Source organism: Neovison vison, chromosome 5, assembly GCF_020171115.1.
Source record: "Neovison vison isolate M4711 chromosome 5, ASM_NN_V1, whole genome shotgun sequence".
Classification (NCBI taxonomy): domain Eukaryota; kingdom Metazoa; phylum Chordata; class Mammalia; order Carnivora; family Mustelidae; genus Neogale; species Neogale vison.
The window spans coordinates 46701960-46725282 of NC_058095.1; the positions used below are offsets into that span (position 1 = coordinate 46701960).

Genomic DNA, 23323 nt, shown 5'->3' on the forward strand with positions numbered 1-23323 from the left:
TATCCCTTTTCTAAGGGGTGGGAGTTAGGGCTTCAAAATGGGCCCCTAGTGAGATTTGTTTACACAATTTTTGGCCTGTCCATATGTCCAAGGACAGAGCCTGCCTGCCTGGAGATTTCCCCCAGGGTTTAGGGGATGTATGAGCCAGAGGGCCAGCTGACTGTTGTAATTATACATTCCCGCAGCATCAATTCAAGCATCTGGAAATCTCCAGAACGAGAGGGATGGATATGGGCAACAAGAATCTTTGACTCGATCCCTAAGAGAGTTTCCTAAAAACACTGTGGTTCAGGAATTTTAAACCGATCATTTTTCACCAATCCCTAACTAACCCAGGCAGAACCAGGTCTACCAGCTGTCAGTCCTTTGCAGGCAGCCTGGCACGCATGGGTCTGGGCTTAGACAGGTGGAAACGGAAGGAAACCACATTTGAATCCAGATTCCCTACCTGCCAGACGACAGCCAAAATGTCGCTGGGAGAAGCCAAGACCCCAGAGCTCTGGGCGGCCCTCTCTCTCTTCGGCCAGGCTCCCCACTCTTTGAGATGTCATGATTTAAGAAGCCAGAGCGGTTCATTGGCAGGTTTACGATTAGCTACTTTACTGTTAGAGACGCTGAGCCCAGAGAGAGGTTCGATGACACACGTGCCTGAGGTCTTGACTGGGGTCTCAATCCGGAGCTCTTTGCAGGGCTTTCCCCCGGTCCTGGTTTCGGTTATTTACCCTCCCGCGAGGGCCTGGATACAGAGCGGCCCGGCTCAGCGCAACCCAACCGCCGACCCCTCCGTAGCAGCTGCAGCTTCTGAAGCCCGCGGTTCGAGTCCGCTGGGCCCTGGGGCTCCGGCTGCGCCTGCGCACGACGCCCCGACGGCGCGGGCGGGGGAGGGTGGGGACCCCCGCGGGGCTGCGGGTAGTGGGGCCCGCGAGCGCAGGGAGCGCGGCCCAAGCGTCCTCCGCGTCTCCCGGGACAACCTCCGGCGCTGCCCTCTCAGAGAGCCGGGCGGTTAATTGGATTCGGGAGGTGGGGGCACGGCAGCCTACTGCTGGGGCCAATCGACGACCTAGAAAGCCCTATATGCAAATACATGAGGGCTGGGCGCACCCCAAGTTAGGAGGAGCGAGGGTTGGGTGCGCGGGTTGTCGAGCAGCCAATGGGAGCGTGTCTCCTTAATCTTTTGAGGAGGGGCCCCGCAGGTGTAGTTGCCAGCGGTACGGGCAGCAGAGCCCGGGCAAGACCGGGGAGTAGGAATCGCGGGTAAGAGCCCCCCAAGCTCGGTGCTGGCCCTAGATCGTGGCCTTCTAGTGTCTCTCCGCCGAAAACCGGGTCCGTCGTACCCCCCAACCCCCCTCAAAGCCCAGTTCCCCAGGGTTACCCCTTTCCGCCCTCCCCAGTGGCGCTCTACCTCCAAAGCCACTCACCCTCCCGGTCCCTGTCCTCCCTTGGCGGGGTAGCTCGTCTCTTCCCAGCCCCATCCTCGCGTTCACCTCTGAAAGACCCTCGTTCCCTTTCTCATCCTCAAGACTCCGATGATGCCAAGATCTTGTCCACACGCCAACTCTTCTTTTCGTAGCTCCGTAGTCCCTCCTGTCCCTCCTGTCCCTTACTTCCTGCCCTCCCCCGATTTCCCAAACCCGGTACGCCCGGGGAGCTGTTCCGTGGATACCAGAGATCCCTGGGAATCACAAAACTCTCTCTGCCTCCTGCTTCCCTATCCCTGGGTCCTTCTCCCCATCACCTTTCTTCCTTTGTCTGGAGAAATCTTTCAGAGACACACTTCTGTTTTGAATAGCCAGCGCAGCCCTCTGCAAATATTCCTACCTCCTTTCCAGACCCCCTCCTCCTTCCAGTATTCTTTATCACCTCCTTTAAAAAAAATTATTTATTCATTTGATAGAGACACAGGGAAAAAGGGAGTACAAGCAGGGAGAGTGGGAGAGGAAGAGAGAGAAGCAGGCTTCGGCAGAGCAGGGAGCGCGATGTGGGACTCGATCCCAAGACTCTGGGATCATGACCCATCCGGAGGCAGACTGTTAACAACTGACCCACCCAGGCACCCCTATTTCTCATCTTCTGAAGGAGAATTCTTCTAGGCTTGAGGAATGTTCTCCTTTGGGATTGGAATAGTAGGGAAAATGTAACTTACATCTGGGGACCACGTGGAAGAGAGCTAACGTTTACTAAGCCCCAGCCTGTGCCAGGCACCTCAAGAAGTTATTTAATAGGTGCACCAACCCTACTGTTCTATTTTTTATATATATGTATTTTTAAGATTTTATTATTTATTTATTTATTTATTTGACAGACAGAGATCACAAGTAGGCAGAGAGGCAGGTAGAGAGGTGGGGGGGGGGGGAACAGGCTCCCCACGGAGCAGAGAGTCTGATGTGGGGCTCAATTCCAGGACCCTGAGATTATGACCTGAGCTGAAGGCAGAGGCTTTAACCCACTGAGCCACCCAGGTGCCCCATTCCTCTCCATTTTTAGCAGAATAAAAAATGTCATCTGAGTCCACAAGATTCTTAGTGTTTCCAGGGAATGGGGCGAGTCATTCTCAGCACTTCTTACTGGCCCATTCCTTGAACAACTGAGTTCCCCCATCCCTCCCTTGTTAGTCCATGTCTTGCTAAGAACCTATTCAGTCCCTGTACTGAAAGTTCAAAGGTGGCTAGAATGGAAAGCCAAAAGGTCATAAAAAGCATCTTAATTTATCCGGCTTACATTCAAGCTCAAAGCACTTTTCTAGATGTCAAGTTTTTATCTTCCTAGTGGTCCTGTAATCGCAGAAAAGACACGGAATCAGGGTACACCTGAAACTAATGTAACCTTGTACATCAGCTATTCTTAAAAAAAAAAAAAGAAGAAAGAAAGAAAAGAAAAGAAAAAAAAGATAGGAGATAAGGGAGGAGATATTACTTGGCTTCTTATGGCATATAAAGTCAAAGAAGCAAAGCTGGAAGCAAGATCCAGAGTTCTTACCTCTACACCTTCTCCCCCCATCTACTTTGACCTTTTCCAAGAGTTGGCCACTGGAAGCCTTCCGAGGGATGCTTCTGGTAGGGGAATGAGGACCAAAAGATGAAAAGGCGAGGAGGTGCAGGAAAATATATTATTTGTGAGAAGAGAAGGAAGTCCTCAGCAGACACAGTAGGATAGCTCTTCAGTGTCATGTATAGGGCTACAGACTGAAAGAAAGGTCCAGGCTCTGGGGTGCCTGGGTGGCTCAATCATTAAGTGTGGGCATTCGGCTCTGGTCATGATCCCAAGTCCTGGAATCAAGTCCCGCATCAGGCTCCCTGCTCAGCGGGAAGCCTGCTTCTCCCTTTCCCACTCCCCCTGCTTGTGTTTCTTCTTTCACTGTCTCTCTGTCAAGTAAATAAATAAAATCTTAAAAACAAAAACAAAAACAAGATCCAGGCTCTGAAGTTCAGGGGAGAAAACTCAGTTAAAACTTTAAACAAAAACTTTTAACATGCTCTACTCTGTTTTTAATCAACCTCCAAATGATTCTTTCCTCCAGTTTCTTGGCACCTGTATTTGAATTCAGCCTTGCAAAAGAAAACCCTAAATATTTTCCACGCTCTGCAGCACCTCTAGGAGGTAAGAAGTGTAGTTGACCTGTAGAGTCCTTCAGAGCTGGAAATGAAATACGGTTCCTCCTTTGAGATTTTCCAAATAACCGGGATGTGGTTGCATGAAGCCATCCCAAGGCTCATTTCCTCCCCCTGGTGGCCAACGAAGTACATTTTCATGCTGTCTGACCAGGGTTTGGTTGGCTTTGTCTGGCTTGGAAGATCCAAGATTAAAGCCCACACTAAAATGGAAGGAAACTTCAGCTGCCTCTTAGCAAGGATTTAACGTCACATCTCTGGGGGGTGTCTGGGTGGCCCATTTGCTTAAACATCCAATTATTTTTCTTTTTTTTTCCCTAAGTAGGCTCTACACCCAGTGTGGGACCAAACACTGGGCTTGAACTGATGATCCTGAGGTCAAGCCATGAGCTGAGATCTAAGAATCAGATGCTTTGCTGGGGTGGCTCAGTTGGTTGAGCGTCTGACTCTTGATCTCAGCTCAGGTCTTGATTTCAGAGGTGTGAGTTCAGGTCCCACATTGTGCCCCACACTGGGCATGGAATCTATTTTTTAAATAAATAAATAAATGTCACTTCTCTGACTGCAGAGGCACTTAGACAGGGTATGTGTATGGCTCAGGATGCTGGCAGCCCCCATTTCACTCTTTTGTATTCTCCTTAGGCTTTGTCCTTAAAATTTAGTGCCTCTCCTCCTCTGATTCCTCAAGGCTGCAAGACTGCTTTTGACAATGAAATTGTTGGGCAAGAGAGTAGTTGGGGACCCCCGGGTTAGCAGGGAGTGGCTGCTGAGACTAGCAAAGAGAAGGCTGGTGGAGTCGGAGGAGACCTGAGAGGTTCTGGGGCAAGCAGCTTTTGCTTTAACTCATTGCCACTTGGGGGCCAGAGGTGTGTTAAAGGAGGACAGCTCAAACCAGGGGTCCAGGAGGCTGGGCCTCTGTCCTGAAGAAGAGAAGTGATCCGGGCATACAAAAATGTTGCCTCTCACTTAATGCTACTGTAAGGAAAGGGATAGCACCAGGACAGCTGTCGCTTGGCTCCAGGATTAGGGAGACCATCGGGATGGAATTGGGGCAGACTGGAAAGTACCCAAAGAAGGAGCCATGACTTGGCTCTGTGGATTGCTGGCATGAAGCAATGGGGCCCTACTTTCCCAAAAGAAGTGGAAGTCTGGATTTTTATGAGAAATCCACATTGTCTAGTTGTTGGCAACTACTTGTATTTAAAACTACAAGGATGCACAGTGGTGGGCCAAGTGAACATTTCTGCGGACTAACTCCCGCAATCCCCCAGCCCCCCAACTCCCACCCCAGCGAACCTGGAGCAAGATATTCCCTGTTAGGAGACTTTGAGAGAAGTCAGCGGGGATTTAGCATTGGGGATGGAACAGGAATGAGAGGACTGGGGAAAGAGAAAGCTAGGGGGCCAAAGGCAAAGCCAAAAGAGATGCATGTGGCATTGACTGCTCTCTACCGTCTTGTGCCCAGCTTGGGTACCATTCATGTGGATCTCATGTCATGGACAGCATAGAATCCGGGGGAAGGTAAGTATGCTGCGGGGACCAGTTCCTTGAGAAGTACATGGGCTCAACTCCTTGGTCTCTGTGCCTGGGGCTCTCTCGTGCAAGAGTCAACAGAATCTGATCTTTTTCCTGTTGTTGTTTTTCTCTTTGAAGCAGACAAACAGCAGCAGCCATGACTTGTTCGTATCACTTGGGCAGCGACTCAAGAAAGAGCAGAGACAATTCGCAGCTCCAGAGGCCAAATTCAGGGTCAGTTTTCTCTCCTCCGTTAACATTAACGTTTGGGTAAATGGAGCCACTCCTCCAGGGCTTGGTAAACAGAAACCACTTGTGGAGGGCTAGGGGAGTGGAAGTGGCCGTTTACCTGGAATCGAGGGAGTAGCTCAAGGTCAAGATTTCAGGCACCTTGGTGCTCTTGAATGAGAATGTGCCTGGTCACTGGGAAAACGGACTCACAAGGGCCAGGTGTCATTGGTTTGTTGTGCTGCGTACAACTCTTTCACCCCCTGCCTGGGTGTCACCATAAAGGGGGTTGGCTGTAAGTGGCAGCCCTCCTGAGCAAGAGAGAAACCCATGGTGACTCTTGGTTGCCCTTCCTCTTGGCGATGGCTGTGAACATTCAGTGTGACTGACGGTGTACAGGGTAATTCTCTGAAAAACATAAAGAAGTACCCTCACATAAAGGCTTATGATTACGTTATTTCTAGGTAGCCTCCATGTTAGAGCCCTCCAGTCCCCAGTTTTGGTTTGGGAAAGGGGCAGAGACGCACAGAAGGGTGCAGTAATGTTAAAAACATGACCTGTAAGGTACAAAATGTTGGTGAGAATTAGCAAGTGCAGGTGTGGAGGAAATGTGATTCCCATGAGATTGTGTGGCCCTGCTGGGCCTGCTGTTATCATGTATGGTGGTAATCCTGATTGTTGGAGTCCCTCTGGGAAAGAACATGGCGGTATAAATAAGATAGATAGATAGATCGATCGATAAAGCCAGAAGCTATATAATTTTTACATTAACCTAGTAATCCTCATTCTGGATATTATCTTAGATAAAATAATCCTCAAGAGATAAAAGGCCCTCTATACATGAAAGTGTGCGTTTCAGAGCTATTACTGTAATAGCAAAATTGGAAGCAACTTACATGGCCAACAATAGGGCAATGGTCGGTCAAATTCAGACACATTCCTTCAGTGCGGTGTTATTATACAGTCGTGGAACACTGGAAATATGTAAACTTTGTCACCACCGAAAGGATGTTTCTGATATGATATTAAGTGTGTGTGTGTGGAGGAAAGCAGATAGAAAATGGTTTCTATATTATTGTTATGATTATGGAGGAATAATCATGCTTAGAAATTAAGAATCAAAGAGAATATGCAAAAGGAGCAAAGTTGCTCTTCCAGGGTAGAAAAGCCACAGGTGGACTTCCCACCCTATCCTTTTCTAAACTCCCTTTGTTGTTTTATGATTTCATTGTAATAAATTATCATAAAGATATTACTATCTTTTTTTAAAAGCAAAGACTTGATGAGGGAAGAGCAGGTAGTAAGTGGCAAAGACATCAAAGGGCAGGGGTTGCCATGGTGAGGAGGTTGGCCAGGTTTGGGAGGTAAAGAGGAGGAGGAGCCCCAGAAAGTTGGCTTTATGGTCACAGGAGCCTCAGATGTGAAGGAGATGGAGTAGTTCATTGGATCTGGCTGTTCCGGGCTAGCCAAAGGCACACGAAGCATATTCCTAAGGACTACTGAAGCAGGGGCATCAAAAACCATGAAAAGAATTTGATTCAAGCAAACGACAAAGAAGTCATCCTTGGAATGGGGGAGGGACAAGAACTTTGCTGGACCTCCTTATTGGTATTTTGCCATCTGGTCTTGTTTTTGTGTTGAATCACATGGTGCGGGAGACACCTGTACCTTTGCTGTGTGTGAGATCTCTGAAGGTCTCCGTCTGGCCCTGGGCTTGAACTGTGTTCAGTTAGCTACGCATTGACCTTGAACTCCGTGAGTGACTGTTGTCTTCACCATCAACAACAGGCTGGGCGTGGGAGGTTCTGTGTAGCGTCGAAACAGTTAACAGACCTCCTCAGAGCACCCCATCTGCACCCTGTGGGACTCACTCCCTCAGTTGGGAAGGCTTAGGGCTTGGTTCTGAGGCCGTCTCCAGACACTCTCACTTTAATAAGATTGTTTACCAGCTGGTGCCATGCATAGCATCTCAGCCTGCTCCTGAAAATCCCAGGAGAGCAAAAGCTAAAGCCAGGGTTGGCTGAGTGAGTCCCCAAGGTCAGCGTCCCCAAGGACAAAAGGTGGAATCAGCTCTCTCTCCCTGAGCTTGTACCAACCCTGGAGGTCGGGTGGCATTTTCTAAAGGGCGATGGTGCCTGGTCTTGGACTGGGTCTACCACCCACATGAGCAAGGGAGGGGGTCCCCCTGCAGGCGGATCCGAGTAACTGCTGCTCCCTCTGCTCTCTCCCCAGGGTGCTCGGGGATTTCCCCAGAGCCGCTTCCCAGCCTGGGGAGATGCTCCAGTGCCTGCCTTTAGAAGGCGAAGAAGGGGCAGACTCTGAAGAGCGGGAGGACAGTTCCCTAGAAGATCCGAAAGAAAGCGTCACCCTGGCTTTCGTGAGCGAGAATGCTGGGGGGCAAGAGGGGCTTCAGAACGCTCAGCAGCAAGGCAAGAAGAGGAAGAAAAAAAGGTTAGGATTGAAAGATGAGAATGGGGATCTGTGTTGTTGGGAGCAGAAGGGACCTGGAGGGGAGGGGACTTTGGCCACTGATGAGAGGTTAAAGAGATGTTGTGTCCTGGGGTCTTCAAAATCACACCCCCTTCAGTTCTTGTGAGAAGAATCTACCTGGTGATCAGTTTGATTAACTGATTGATTGTTCAAAGATTTTATTTATTTATTTGTCAGAGAGAGAGAGCACAAACAGGAGTAGTGGCAGGCAGAGGGAGAAGCAGATTCTCTGCTGAGCATGGAACACCCCCCACCCCCTCCCCCACTCCCCAGTGCAGGATCCATCCCAGGACCCTGGGATCATGACCTGAGCCGAAGGCAGACACTTAACTGCCTGAGCCCCTCAGGCACCCCAGTGATCTGTTTTATAGGATCAAATATGATGTGTGTTATCTCAAACCACATCTTGTTCTAATCTTCATTCTATTTGTGTTTAGAATGCTTGCTTTTTTAAAAAATTGTGTGGGGAAAGACTATTTCCTTGTTTTAAGGAAGTGCTTATTGTCCTGGGAACTTGGTACATTTTATTTTATTTAAGATTTTATTTATTTATTTATTTAAGAGAGAGAAAGAGAGCGTGAGAGCGGGGAAGGTCAGAGGTAGAAGCAGACTCCCCACCAAGCAGGGAGCCCAGGACTCCGGGATCTCGACCTGAGCCAAAGGCAACCGCTCAACTAACTGAGCCACTCGGGTGCCCAACTTAGTACATTTTAAAAATAATGAAACTGACGCTGACTTCTTAGGATCTGCCTGTGGCTTCTGCATTCTGGTTCCTATTTACTATTCCATTACATTCAGGGACATGTCTCCATTCGGGGACAACGGGTCACTCCTCAGATTCACTGATCCTAGAAAGCTTGTCCTCCCCCTTCCTTCCTTCCTTTCTTTCCTTCCTTCAAGATTTTATTTATTTATTTGACAGAGAGAGACACAGTGATAGTGGGAACACAAGCAGGGGAGCAGCTGAGGGAGAGGGAAAAGCAGGCTTCCTGCTGAGCCAGGAGCCAGATGGGGGACTCTACCCTAGGATCCTGGGATCATGGCCTGAGCTGAAGGCAGACACTTACCGACTGAGCCACCCAGGCATCCCTCGTCCACTTTCTAACTCACTGCTTCTCTTAGTGGGGGGCAAGAGGAGGGAGACCATGAAGTAATTTGGCCCCAAAGATTTTCGCTTCCTGTTCCTGACGGGCCGCTGGAGTAAAAGGATTGAGGAGGTGATAATGTTCATATAAAGCGGAAGCAGAATTAGTTACAACAACAATACAGAATTTCTGCCTCTGTGGGCAGGGTCCTGGTACAGTCCATGTCTGCCACCCCTGGGATCTGTGTCTTCAGTCGCCGGGGTAGTCAGACCAGGCTTCGTGTGGCAGGATGGATCTCATGCAGCCCCGCCTGTGATCAGAGGCTTCTGGGTGTGGTCACCCATTCTGGCAAGCGTGTCTGTCTCTGTCTTGCTTTCCTTTTTCTCTTTTCCAGATGATTGGTGATCAATCTCTCCACCTGCCGGTATGAGAGCGGTGAGCACCTGCGTTCAAGGGATCCACGACGGGGACCCAGTGGATTACCCCAAAGGGTTGGGAAGGGTCATTCTTGTGTATTCTTGAGGATGAAATGGGGGTGTTTCTACATCCCATTGTCTCCGTCCTCAATTAACTATTTGAGGAAGTTGGGGATCTCATTCCAAGGAAATATGGGGTTTGGCCCCAGTGGTGTGTATAGCTCCTCTCCAGGGTGATTTGGGAATCTGACTGTAGAGAAGGCAGCTGTTGCTTCTTGTTAGAGCACGAGTTAGAGACTGGCAGTCCACAGACCGAAGACGACCTACAGACCTACACTGAGTTGTGGAACAGAGCAGTCATTCTACCGATTTCAAGTTTGAATGTTTTAGGCTGGTGCTGACTCCCCTGGGTCACTGGCACTTCTCTCTCAGGCCCTTGAAGGCATTTGTATTGTGTTACCAGTGCTAACAGGAACAGGGGAAGAAGGATGCCATAGCATATATGTGATTTTGAAATGCATCGTATACTTTTTTTTTTTTCCTGTCAGTTTACCTTCCTAATTAAGCTTGGCTCTGACTGATGTTAAGGATTAGTTTATATTCCCTGAACATTCTGTGCTTGGTGTTTGGAGGAGAGCCAGAAGCCTACTTCCTGGCAAGGGGAAGCCAGGGCGGGTAAAACATTCTTCCCAGAGAGCCTTCTGTGGGGCTCACTGGGTATTGGCCGAATGCCTCAATGGCTCTTCTTGTTCCTTTCTTGGCAATGGTGCGTTCAGACCAGGCAAGATGGCTTCCAGGCTCAACGAGCTGAGGCATCTCTCTCCAGCACACCGTCTGAGAGAAACGAGAAACATAACCCATAACCTCCCTACCCCATGCTCCTCCCCCACTCCCTGGGCTAACAGGCCTTCCTTTTTCCAACTCCATGGCAGTGCGCAGGGCAGCCCAGCGATATGGCCTTCGAGAAGGAGGGGAGACCAATGACTGGACTCTCTACTGGACAGACTACTCGGTGTCGCTGGAGAGGGTGATGGAAATGAAAAGTTACCAGGTATTATCCGGGGCAGAGCCGGTCCTCAGTATAAGTCTGGCATCTACCCAGTGGGCCCCCAATTTTAGGACTGTCCCCTGAGGGCATCTCATGGGTACTCCCATGGACGCCATTGTTCATGAATTCTGGCTTCCTTTGCAGAAAATCAATCACTTCCCAGGGATGAGTGAAATCTGCCGCAAGGACTTGCTGGCCAGGAATATGAGCCGTATGTTGAAGCTGTTCCCTAAGGATTTCCACTTTTTCCCTAGGACCTGGTGTCTTCCTGCCGAGTGAGCGCCCACCTGTATTCCCTTCCACGCTACCCACCCCCAATTTACGTTTCCCTCTTGTTCCAGATTCCCCAGTGCTGCTTTCTCTTCCCAAAGGATCTCCCCGTCTCTCTCTCTCCTTTTCAGGAAGAGAAGGCATAAAGGGTGTGTCCAAGGTTGAGAGAACAGAACACCAGGCTCTGCTATAAAAAATGAGATGACATTTCAGGGCTGGGTGCCTTGGATCCTGCACCTGCAGTTGGGATGAGAATTTGTTCTGACCCTGAAAGCTGTTGATTTTGAACTTGTTCCAACCTTTTAACTGTGCAGTTTCTGAATTTTTAAGGACTGTGAGCACTTCTGGAGTTGGATAGTGGTTAGTGCCCAGATTAGGAGCAGGGAGGGACGCCTGACCTCTGGTCCTTGGTAGGATCAGGAACGACAGCCAGCCTTTCCCTGTCTCCTTTCTCACTTTATCCATCTTAAAATCGGGCATCCAGGCATTAATACAGAAAACGCTCTGGGCCCCACCACCAAGAAACAGAGCAAAGGTGAGATGACACAAACGTAACCCGGGTCTGGTCTTCGGGATAAGGACGAGGGGACAGAGAGGCATTGCCACTGGAATTCTTTTCACAGGGTGAGAATCCCACTCTGTCCTCTATGCCCAGTACTTTTCCAAACCAAGAGCTCCAGGATCCCCAGACTTCCCTAGCTTGTCCGGAACAACTTTCAAGACTTAGTAGCAACTTAGAAGGAAACATGTTTGCCTTCAGACCAATGGGCACCTCCAGAGTTTAGTGGCCACTGAGGAACACTGCCTTGAAGTGAGTTCGCCAGTGGTCACCATGCCGATGAGTTGCAACGCAAGACAAGAAGTGTAGCAAGACTGAGATTCAGAATGCATTAAGTTGGTTTCTTTCTTCTGAAGATAGTGTCTTCAGGGTGTGTTCAAGGAGAGTAGTTATGCCACGATGCTCTGGCTGGAGTGGAGATGTTCCCTGGGAAGACCTGAAGCCTAGAGCAGGGGAGGAGACTGGTTGATCCAAGGTCATGCAACCTGTCTGGGCTGAACTCCACATCTCTTATCTGCAAACCCAGAAAGCCAAAATCCTTGGGTCACAGCTACCTTCATGGTGCATGTCGCATGTATCGGAAACCTTGCCTGCATTCTGTCACGTGATTAAACTCTAGACAAGACAGGGGTCCTCATCCTCAGTGTGTAGATGATGGAAGTGAGGCTTACAGAGGTCAAGTCCTTGCACAGGGTGACACGGCTGGTGAGTGGCGTCACCTGGGTTTAAATCCAGGCCTGAGTTTCCTCCAAAGCCCACCCTCTCTCCACCATGTGTGTACGTGCTTGGCTGTCTCTTCTATTGCCAGATCTCCCAACGTGTGTCTGTCGACTTTAGAGTTTTGCCGCATTAGATAGCTTTAGTGGTTTTTTGTCGTTGTTACTGTTTTCGTTTTAATAAAGACCTAGTGTTCCTTTTCACTGCTCCCCCCGCTAAAGGTGTCTCTCGTTCCCTCCCTGCTGCTCTGGTAGCTGGGGAGATTTGCAGAACTACAGCAGGTCAAGAAAAAATAAGACATTCATTTGTAAGCCGGATTCGGGCTGCCAAGGGAGAGGTATATTCATCACCCGGACAGTGAAAGATATCAAGCCAGGCGAAGATATGATCTGTCAACTCTATATTTCAAAGGTACTTCTTCATGGTGATCGTTTCTTTCTCGCCCACAGCAACCTTCTAGCTCTGCCACAACATGGGAAATGAGGTGACGGGGGCAAAGCCATATCCTGTCTTCAGCCTTGAAAGTTGTCAGACCAGGCCTTCTAACTGGGATGTGACATGTGTCTGGCCCAGAGCATCACCCTTGAACCCTTGTAGCTGGTCTGGCCTTACTTGGCTGGGCCTGTCGCCTCTAGCAGATGACCCCTGGAGGACACTGTTGGTCTGTGGATGTCCAGCTTCATTTGGGAGAAGGCAGTAGTCCTGGAGGGATCATGGTAACCGGGTTTGCTCTGTGGCTGGCGGTCAGAGGTCATAGTGGCAGAGCCCACCGCAGGGAGGGAGCCCTCTGGAAGTGTGCATGGACTGGGAAGGGCTGGTTAGCTCTGCAGGAACACTCTCTTGCCGAACTGCCATGTAACACAGCCCTAGATGGTGACAACATGTCCTTCATCACGGGACTTTTAATAAAAAAAAAAAAAAATATTTATTTATTTGAGAAAGAGAGACAGAGAGAGAGAGTAGGGGGAGCAGCAGAGGGAGAGGGAGAAGCATGGTCCTCGCTGAGTAGAAAGCCCAGTGCAGGGCTCGATCCCATGACCCTGGCATCATGACCCGAGCCGAAGGCAGACTTCACCCACTGAGCCACCCAGGCGCCCCATCACAGAACTTTTTAATGTTACTTCGCTTGGTTGCCCAGAGATCTCTGGGAGGTGGTTATTGTGCTGTAGGAAACCGAGGCACAGTGGGGTTTAGTGACTCCCACAGGTCAAGGCCCCTTGTCTTCTTCCCCTCAGCCCAAACTGTGCTCTGTAGTACCAGGCGAAACCAAGCCAAGGTACTAATCTTCAAGTCTGAATCTCCCCTCTGAGGCTTCTGTGACTTCTCTTCCCTCCTTGCAGCCCTTTATCATTGATGGCTTCAAGTTCGACCTACGGATTTATGTGCTGATGACCTCCTGTGACCCTCTCAGGATTTTTGTGTACAACGAAGGACTGGCACGCTTTGCCACCAGCTCCTACTGCCACCCCAGCCCAGACAACGTGGTGAGCTCCAGGGATGGGCCCTGCCCCCTCTTCCTTAGCGGGATGAAAAATCCCACTTCAGTCCACATTCTCCAGGCACTGTGGATGTGGCCGTCATTTGTTGAACACTTACTATGTGCCAGGGTGCGGACGTCCAGATATCCTTTCCTTTAGCCCTCTCAGGAGCCCTCAGAAGCAGAGATTATGATCTCCATTTTACAGATGAGGAAATGAAAACTCACTTTCATTTCCTCATGAAAACTCAAAAAAGAGTTTGAGGAACTTGTCCAAGGTCACAGAACTGGGAAGAGATGAGGCTGCGACTCGTGGCCGGATCTCCCTTCTGCAAAGCCAGTGCCCCAGATCTCTGATGCGTGAGGAGAGAAGGTCATGGGCGAGCCCCCGTCTCTCCCCCACTCCCACCCTTCACTCTTTGACCCCCCCAGGATTCCTGAAATGTCCCTCGGGCAGTGAACCCCCAGTCTTGGGAGTAGCTAGACTCTCTTCTACCCCAGGCTGAAGGCTACCATATTACTTCCTGTTTTACCAGTTTAAGCCCCAAGGCGGTCCCTCTCTTTTCCTCCTCTTTAAGCCCCAGCGGCCACAGGGGAGGGCACAGAGAAGAAGCAGGAGGCCTGCCCTACCTCCTGATGACACAGACTTGTGTCTCTTTCCCCAGGATGATATCTGCATGCACCTGACTAATTATTCCATTAATAAGCACAGTTCCAATTTCATTCAAGATGCTAATACCGGAAGCAAGAGGTAAGGAGGCTGCCTCATTTCTGTCTTCTTGCTCTGCCACACTCAGAGCTCAGATCCTGCCTGTCGTCCGTCCACATTAGTGTTTCCATCTTGGGTCACCTGGGCTCAGCAAATATTCCTTTGCCTCCTTATTCTCTGCCCTCTGGCTGTTAATCATTAAAAGAAGGCTACATCGTAAACCTAGAAGGTTGGGAGGAGGAGAGATAAATATCCCCAGCTGGACACACACACACACACACACACACACACTCACCACATACACACCAAAACATGCATTTATTACACCGGGCCCTTCTGACATTTCCAAACCAATAGATATTTATCTGTTGCTAGTTGGCCAAGGGAGAGGGACATGTCAAGCCATTGTTCCTTTGGCCTGTGGTTTCCCGGGGTGATGCTCCAACAGAGATTCTTGAGTGATAGGTCATGATGCCTGCTGTGGCCTGGCCGTGGCTGGCTGGCTTTGAGACTCCCCAGAAGGGGGGAAAGGCAAGGAATGCGTGAGTGTCTTCCCAGTTATCACTTTCACGTTGTTGTCTGATCCTGTCTCATTCGACATTTAGGCAAAAGGGGGGACTGGAGGAAGTGAACATGGGCCAGGCCCAAGGGGAAGGCAAGGCAGTATGTACTAAGGCCTCCTGTGTTGGGGGGCCCATGCCGGGGGCTCTGCACATGTTTTCCCCCTTTGCATCTTCTCTCTTCTATGACCGAGGCATCGTAATCGGCTCTTTTTAGGTGCAGAACCATGAATTAGGTACCATCTCCATTTTACAGACAAGGAAACTGAGACTCTGAGAGATTAAACTGCCCAAGATAACATGGTCGTAAATTCTAGAGTCGGGTGAGAAGGTAGGTCTGTTGAATTGCAAGGTGTGGCTCCGTTCCCTGCCCCGGGCTTCAAAGGCCTGGTAAACACACAGTCTGTTTGGCTTCAAAGCATCAGAGAGGCACGTGAAATTTCACAACTCCCCTGGTGGCAGAGTTCCAAAAAGCAAATGGAAAATCGCCAGCTGAAACCAGCTTGGAGGGGCAGTCTCCGCTGTTTCAGAGGGTGCCTGAAGCTGTCCTGCCTCCTTGGCTCCCCACCTGGACCCTGGGCACCAGGTCAGCCGAGAGTCAGTACTCAGCGAGGCCTGGCTCTCAGGCCTGGCCCTGACTCTCACCAGCAGGACACACGTGGGTTCGTCTCTTCCTCTCTCTGAACTGCTGCTTCTTCACCGCCCCCCCAGGGTCATTGTGAGGCTCAGATGACCCGCGATGGCTGCTTGGACACTGCTGGTGTTTACTGTGATTTTTCCTCGGTCGGAAGGCATGTAATCTAAGGGCCTCCATTTCCCCTCCTCTTACAAGAAGACCTCCCAGCGACAGGCTTTGGACTCTCAGGCCACGATGGAGGGGGTGTTAGGGGGCCAGGGCTCAGGGGAGAGTGTGCAGTATTGTTCTGTGATGCCCACCCCCCCTTCCTCCTCTTTTCCCTCACCTCTGCCCCCTCCCCACCAGGCAAGGCCTTGCCCCTCTGCTCCACTCCCCTAGCCTCCACACTGCCCCTTCTCCCTGAGCTCCAGGCTCATTCCTCCTCGGTGCACCCTGACATCTGTTGCCCCCAACTCAGCGTTTTCTTGCTCCTTGCTCCCAGCCCAGCCTTCCAAACTGGCTCCCCTGCCCAGCTCCCCTTCTCTGCCTCCTGACCAGCAAGGTTAGAGAGTTTGATGTCATCTCCATAGTTGAATCCTGAACGTTCCTCCTGCAGATGTCCCCGTGTCCCTTCCTTTCCACCAGACCCAGGCCTCCCTTCAGCCTCAGACCTGACGGCTGCTTGGCCTCCTTGCCCTTCTCCCTAAATCCAGGCTTCGATCTCTCTGTGCCTCCATTTTCTCATCTCTAGAATGACAGAAATGTACAATCCTGGCTGGCCAGCCTCAGACATGCTGTTAAGGACCTATTGAGAGGACATGTATGAATGAGCTTCAGAAGCAAAAACCCCCACGCGGGGAGATGCTGTGGATATTCTGTAGTCCTTATTCTGTGTTTGTATCACTGGCTAAGGTTAACTGAGGTCCGGTAATGGATGGTCTTCCTTCTGATGCATCGTCAGAAGGTCAATGGTAGCCTAATGCTAGGTCACGTGCCTGTGTTGTCCTCATTCATCTGACCAGGTAGGCGTCTCGTCATCTCACATCATCCTCATAAGAAAGGCGAGTACAGCCCAGGAAGCTATTTTGAGAGCCCAAGAGAGAGAAACAACATTCACATTACATTCATTATGGTGTAATGTTGTAATTTTTCTATTTTTAGTTATTATTATGAATTGCTTACTCTGTCTCATTTAGAAATTAACCTTTATTATAGTTGTATATGTATAGGAAAAACCAGTACCTGTAGAGTTGGGTACTACCCATGGATGGGTTCCGGCATCCTCTGGGGGTCTTAGAACATACCTTCTCCGAGTAACGGGGGGACTTCTCTGCTGCTTACTTCCACATCACTGTGGCTCCCGGGTGCCTAGAGCGTCAAGTTCAAACTCTTCTGCTCAATCTACAGTAATGTGACCAGATACCACTTTCCATTGTTGTCCCGCTACACGGGTAGGGGGCTTTCTATTTGTTGAGGGCTTGCTAGGTTCCAGGCACTGTTCTAAGAAATACACACACCTCATCCCCTCTAATCCTCATAACAACACTCTAAGAATTATCATCAGCACGATTTTGCGTATTAGAATTCTGCGGCAAAAGGGTTAAGTAACTTGCCCAAGGTCCCACAGCCAGGAGGTGATAGAACCGCCATGAAAATGTCCGAGTGTCTACCCTTCACCACTAGGGTGCGCTGTCTGTCAGTCCCCTTTGTGATTATCCGCCAGGACGCTCTGGCTCACATTCAGTATATAGGCCTTGCCCATTCCCGCTTCTCCATCTTTGCTCAGCTCCAACAGAATACATGAGAGAACATCCTTGAAGGCCCTCTGGCTTGCTAGGCTTCCATGTTGCCTTCTCTGATCTGGCTGTAGGTCCTGGTCCGGCCACAGAGCTGCCGTGCAGCCCGTCTTCTCCGTGAGTCTCTGCTCACTTGATAATCAGATGAGAGAACTGGGGGTCAATCTCTGAGGACGAGCCCGTGGATCTGAAGGTTCTGCAGGAACATTCCCATCTCTGGACTCCTTCCACGCTCTGGTCAACATCGACCATAGCCCATAACTGCTTTGGCTTGGTGCACACGTTTTCATGTGTTCTCCATTATGCTTAAGCTCTCCGAAGGTTCGAGTGGCTTCCTGGCCTTCCGAGCACTTCCCATGGGACAGGCAGAGTCTTCCTTTTCTTCTGTGCCTCCCTTTTCTTTTCACCTTTCCTCTTCTTCTTCTTCTTCTTCTTTTTTTTTTTTAAAGATTTTATTAATTTATTTGACAGAGACCACAAGTAGGCGGAGAGGCAGGCAGAGAGAGAGGGGGAAACAGGCTCCCTGCTGAGCAGAGAGCTCAACGCAGGGCTCGATTCCAGGACCCTGAGATCATGACCTGAGCCGAAGCTTAACCCACTAAGTTAACCCACTAAGTGGCTTAACCCACTAAGCCACCCAGGCGCCCCTCACCTTTCCTCTCTTCTTCTTCCCCATCTTCTGAGGTGATCTGCTTCTCTTGTTGACTGTCTCACCTGTCCCCAGTTTCCCCGTCCCCAGCAGGAGGCCAACTGCGCTCCCCAGTAGACTCCCCCCAACCAGTCATGCACTCAGCAGGAACAGTGAAGGGGAAGACAGAACAACTGGATATCTGGCAGGGCTTGGGGGTCAGAGATCAGGTCCTCTGCATCTTCTGGGGTGCTTGGCACATAGCTGATGTGTTCAATTGAATTGGCTAACCATGGGGCATTAGGAAATTATACAGTAATGTACGCTCATTGTGATGCGCCTGAGTCATCAAGAAGAGGTTATGTTATGATTTGCAGTGTCTGTTATACGAAGGCAGGGAAGTGTATAATCTATTTTGGGAAAATTTATTTCCCAATTAGGCAAATTAAATACATTTTTATTTTGCACTTGAATGGCTTGGCTTCAAGCAATCTGGAAGATTCATTTATGTGCCACACTTCCCTGGCATTGGCAAGTAGAGGAAGGGCCTCTGTATCGAGTGGCCTTTGCTAATGTGTCTTTATATAAATGCAACCTTGGTTGTTTCCTATGTGAGTTGACCCCCCAAATGGTCCTTAGGCTTCCTATGACCCTGGGGGTGGTTTCTTGGGGTTCTCTCATTTCCTGAGCTTTGCATGGACAGCAGGCCCTCAGCAAGTGTACATTCCTGTTTCCTTCTTTTTGGCTCCACTGGCTGGGGTCCAGTGAGCTCTTTGAACAACCTTGTGAGCCATGTCTCTTGTCTTGGTCTCTCTTCTTTACTCTTTACGCCCCTGCCTCTTCCTCTCACTTTCTCACTTCCCATTTCAACTCTCTGTGCGCACGCGCGTGCCTGTGGGGGAGAGTGTGTCTGTGTCCCCATCCTTGTCTCTCAGACCCTCAGCTTTGCCTCTTTTCTGTAGCGCCCAGCTCAGAGCTGACCAGAGCAACCCTTCAGATGTTTCCTCATGAACCGTAGACATCCTCCGATCTCTGTAATAGGGTGACAAGCCACCTCAGTTTGCCTCTGCCTGAGGGGTTTCCCATGATGTGAGACTTTCAGTTCTTTTTTTTTAATTTATTATTTTTAAAAATTTTAGCTTATTTAAATCCAAGTAATTAAAGTATACTGTATCATTAGTTTCAGAGGTAGAGGTCAGCGACTCATTGTTGCATATAACACCCAGTGCTCATTCCATCCCGTGCCCTCCTTAATACCCGTCACCCAGTTACCCCATCCCCCTACCCACATCCCCTCCAGCGACCCTCAGTTTATTTCCTGTAGTTAAGAGTCTCTTACGGTTTGCCTCCCTCTCTGATTTTGTTTTATTTTATTTTTCCCATCCTTTCCCTATTTTTTGTTTTGTTTCTTAAATTCTCTCTGTTTTGTTTCTCAAATTCCACCCATGAGTGAGATCATGGGATAATTGTCTTCCTCTGATTGGCTTATTTTGCTTAGCATAATACCCTCTAGTTCCATCCACGTGGTTACAAATGGTGAGATTCCATTTTTTGGATGGCTGCATCATATTCCATTGTAGATACACACCACATCTTCTTTATCTAAACAATTGGGACCATCCTGGTTTGCTGGGACAGTTGGTAACCCTATCTGTGGAAATGCCCAGGGGCTGCCTTTTCTCTGCGAATAGTCCTCAAGCAAAGTTTCCGTGTCTTTGGTGCCCCCCAGAATCCCGTCAGATGGCTGGTGGGGGGGACCCAGGGATTGGTGTTCTTAAAAGGCTCCCTGTGAGTTTCTAATGACCACCAAAGGTTGTAAAATATTTGCCATCAAAACAAAACCATGATGTAGAATGGTTTTTTTTTTTATATTTTTTTATTCACCCATCTATTAAGCTTTCCACCTCAAATACCCAGTCCCTGCCCCAGCCTCCCATGTATTTTCCGGGTCACAGGGACAGTGCCCAAGCCAGGTCTTCTGTGTCATTATCTGCACCCACTTCTGGGCTATAGAGGTTCCTGAAGACCCCTTCTGAGCTGTCATAGCCCTGGTTGTCACCCTGGGTCCTGGGCATCTGTCCCCATTACCTCTGGGGTCTTAACTTCTCCAGAGGTTTCTGGTTTCCAGCAGGAGATGGCCTCAGATGACCAGAAGGTGGGCTGTCTCGCCTCACGGCCTGTGGTTTCCTTCCAGGAAGCTCTCCACCTTCAACATGTACATGGAGACCCATGGCTACAACATGGAGCAGATCTGGAGAGACATGGAGGACGTCATCATCAAGACCATCATCTCCGCCCACCCCATCATCAAGCATAACTACCACACCTGCTTCCCCAACCACACCCTCAACAGCGCCTGCTTTGAAATCCTGGGCTTCGACATTTTGTTGGACCACAAACTCAAGCCCTGGCTGCTGGAGGTAGAGGGGATGGGGTTAGGGGTGAAAATTGGCTGCTGTTCCTGGGGATCAGCCGGGGTCAGGCTCATGCCTTCATCTCTGGTTCAGCCAGTCATTTTAATCAACTTCCTGGCCAGGCCCGTTCATCCAGTGGTGCTGGCTGCCTGGGGCTTCTCTCTGAGCTAAGAAGTGGCCACCAGAGGGGGGTAGATGGCCGGGAATTAGAGAGCTCCTGTGCCCTCTTGAGGTCCACCCAGACCTGGAATCTTTGAACTCAGGCACAGAAAGACTCTAGAGAAAACAAGAAAGACTCTAGGGACAACTTGATTTTTTGGTCGCAGAATCATCTTCCAGAAAGGGGGTGTTCTTCCTCAAAGCTGGGTGGTAGGGTTCAAGATCATACAGGAGCAGCCAGTCCTCGATCTCAGGGGCTTGGGCCACTCGGGGCCTGGTGTCTGTGGCCAAGGGAAGGAGTGGCGAACCACTCAGTGAGTTTCCTGCCTCCCCCAGACCCATGGCAGAGTGGTTGGAGGAGGAAGGAAAGCATCTGGGTGGCTTCCCCATTACACCTGAGGTCAGCAGCCCTCAAGGGGCCCGTCAGTTTGCATTATAGGAGAAGGGGGTTGGCCGAGCCAGGTGCCAAGTCCCAGCGGTTAGGGACGGTTGGCACAGAGTCAGAGTCTTTAGAGGGCAGAGCCCGAATCATGTGTGCCCTTCCTGGGGCCTTGGCTTTCCTCCATTCCCAGCCTTTGTTCTCAGATATAGGTAGGAAGGAGAATATGGCTGTTTGGACCGCTTACCCAATGAGTGGAATTGGCCACGGGACACAGGCCTTCAGAAATCACTAAAAACCTTCAAATGTTACAGAGTGCGTCTGAATGATCTGGTCTTTTCCGTGAGCAGGAACAAGGCCTCTCCCTCCTCCCACCTGCCTCTCCCTCAGTCCTGGTGAGGGTCCCAAAGACATCAGTCTGGTTTCTTCCCCACCTCCCAGGCCGGTCCTTTAGACAGCACCCTTCCCTCTGCTCAAGGCCTTGCCATGTACGTGGGAAAGCACACCCACCAGGTGCAAGAAAACCAGACACGGTGGCCCTGATGCTTCTCAAGAGGAAAGGACCGAAATCGAAGCTGGTTAAACTAGAGGAGGTTCTGCTTCCTCCTCTCCTCACCGCGCCTCTGGGGCAGACTCCCTCTCCCTCTTCCCCCCCACCCCCCCCACCCCTGTGTGGTAGCCAAGGCCCCATGCTGGGCTTAGGGAGCTCCCTGGAGGTGGCATGTGGGCCTTACTCCCTGCTTCCACACCCGACAGCCCGGCCCCCTGCTGCCCTCACAGGTTAACCACTCTCCGAGCTTCTCCACCGACTCCTGGCTAGATAAAGAGGTGAAAGACAGTCTGCTATATGACACCTTGGTCCTGATCAATCTGGGAAACTGTGACAAAAAGAAAGTCTTGGAGGAGGAGAGACAACGGGGGCGATTCCGGCAGCAGTGTCGTTCTCGGGAGACCAGGTACAGAGGTGTCCCCTCACTCTGGGGACCCCATTCTCTATGACTTTCTTGCTCCCAATAAGACTGAGTTGTCCTGGTCCTCAGCAACCTACTAGTTATATGGCCTGTATGTCTCTTCTCTGAGCCTCAGTGTTCTTTCTGTGAAATGGAGCCAGTGATCTATAAGGTGGAATTAAATGAGATAATGTGTAATAAAAGGTTCATCATAGTGTCTGGCACAATAGCGTATATTAGAGGTGGTGAAAAGTCTTGCCTGGCAGGGGGCAGTGGGCAAAATGAGTGAAGGGGCTTAAGAGGTACAAACTTTCAGTTATAAAATAAGTCACGGGGAGGTAATGTAGGGCATGGAGACTCTAGTTAGTAAGGCTGTGTTGCATATTTGAAAGTTGCTAAGATCTTAAAAGTTCTCATCACAAGAAAAAAAACATTTTAAAAAAGATTTTGTTTATTTAGTTGAGAGAGAAAGAGAGCATGAGCAGAGGGAGGGGCTGATGGAGAAGTAGGTTCCATGGTGAGCAGGGAACCTGACGCAGGGCCTCATCCCAGAGCCCTGGGATCATGACCTGAGCCAAAGGCAGGTCATTTTTTAAATTTTAATGCTTAACCTACTGAGGCACCTAGGCACCCTGGAAAAAAACTTTGTTAACTGTGTATGGCGACAGATGTTAAGTAGACTTATTGTGGTGTTCATTTCCCAATACATACAAGTAGTGAATCGTGTTTGCGCACCTGAGAAACTAACAGACTGTTCTATATCAATTATACTTCAATTTTAAAAAGTCATTACGTTTTAGAAAATAATCTTGCTTGGAGTTGGTGGGGAGTGGAGTCAGTTCTAACAAATGATAATCCTATTTGGAAAATCAGTTTATATTTGCAGAATGTGGCAACTTCTATAGTTTCACTCTGAGCCTTTTTTTTTTTTAACCTAAAAATAGGAGATTAAGTTGTAGACAGAACTAGACATTATGGGTATGAGTTTACGAATACAACAGGAAGATTCAGGGATTACCAATCAAAAATTAAAACTGTTGCTTTACTTTTATGGAAAGACACATGAGCCCTACTACCCACCCCCACTACCCCCTCACTCCCTACCCCCCATCTCCCCGCATCCCTGGATTGACAGGAACAAGTCCCTGGGTTGGTGGGGGCGAGTGTGCCCAGCTCCCTGCCTGGCAGCATTTGCCTGTAAATAGGGGCCTTCATTCTGTGGGGTGATTCTAGTGTCTGAAGACTAAACCCGGCCGAGGACATGCCTTTGTTTCTTTTCAGATCCCACAGCAACCGCCATGCCCACATGAGCAGAGCCCACTGATTCTTGGGGCCAGAGTTTTGGGAACTGGGACAGTAGCCTCTGTATTGGGAGGACACTGAGATTCTCTCCGTCTGTGCTCTCTGTCTTCCCTCCGAGGCGGGTCGGTAGCAGGGGCTCTTGTGTGGTCCTGTCGCTGGAGCTAAGGAGACCAGGCTTCTGGAAGGGGAACCGACTTGTGTGCAAGGTCCCCTTGCTGGGAAGGGGCAGGCCTGGGGCCAGAGCGCAGCGAGTATGCTCTTTAGGATTCCAGAATGCCTTCTGCTGGGCCAGCTCTCTCTCCACTGCTCAAGGAGGAGGCAGCATCCATCCACCAGGGAGAAGCTGGGGCCCTCCCCCGAGTCATTCTCTTGGTCATGAATTGGCCCTGGTAGCTCA

General features: G+C 49.9%; 1 protein-coding gene across 1 annotated transcript in view; it reads left to right on the forward strand.

Annotated features, from left to right (window-relative positions):
* Positions 1 to 1150: 1150 nt before the first annotated feature.
* The window catches only part of TTLL6 (tubulin tyrosine ligase like 6), a 35033-nt gene continuing 12860 nt past the window's right edge, over positions 1151 to 23323 (forward strand). The window contains 11 exon segments of the mRNA XM_044250539.1: positions 1151 to 1254; positions 5262 to 5357; positions 7584 to 7802; positions 9321 to 9361; positions 10275 to 10393; positions 10535 to 10665; positions 12191 to 12347; positions 13277 to 13420; positions 14079 to 14164; positions 19917 to 20142; positions 21455 to 21630. Coding sequence (XP_044106474.1) covers positions 1151 to 1254; positions 5262 to 5357; positions 7584 to 7802; positions 9321 to 9361; positions 10275 to 10393; positions 10535 to 10665; positions 12191 to 12347; positions 13277 to 13420; positions 14079 to 14164; positions 19917 to 20142; positions 21455 to 21630 — 1499 coding nt within the window.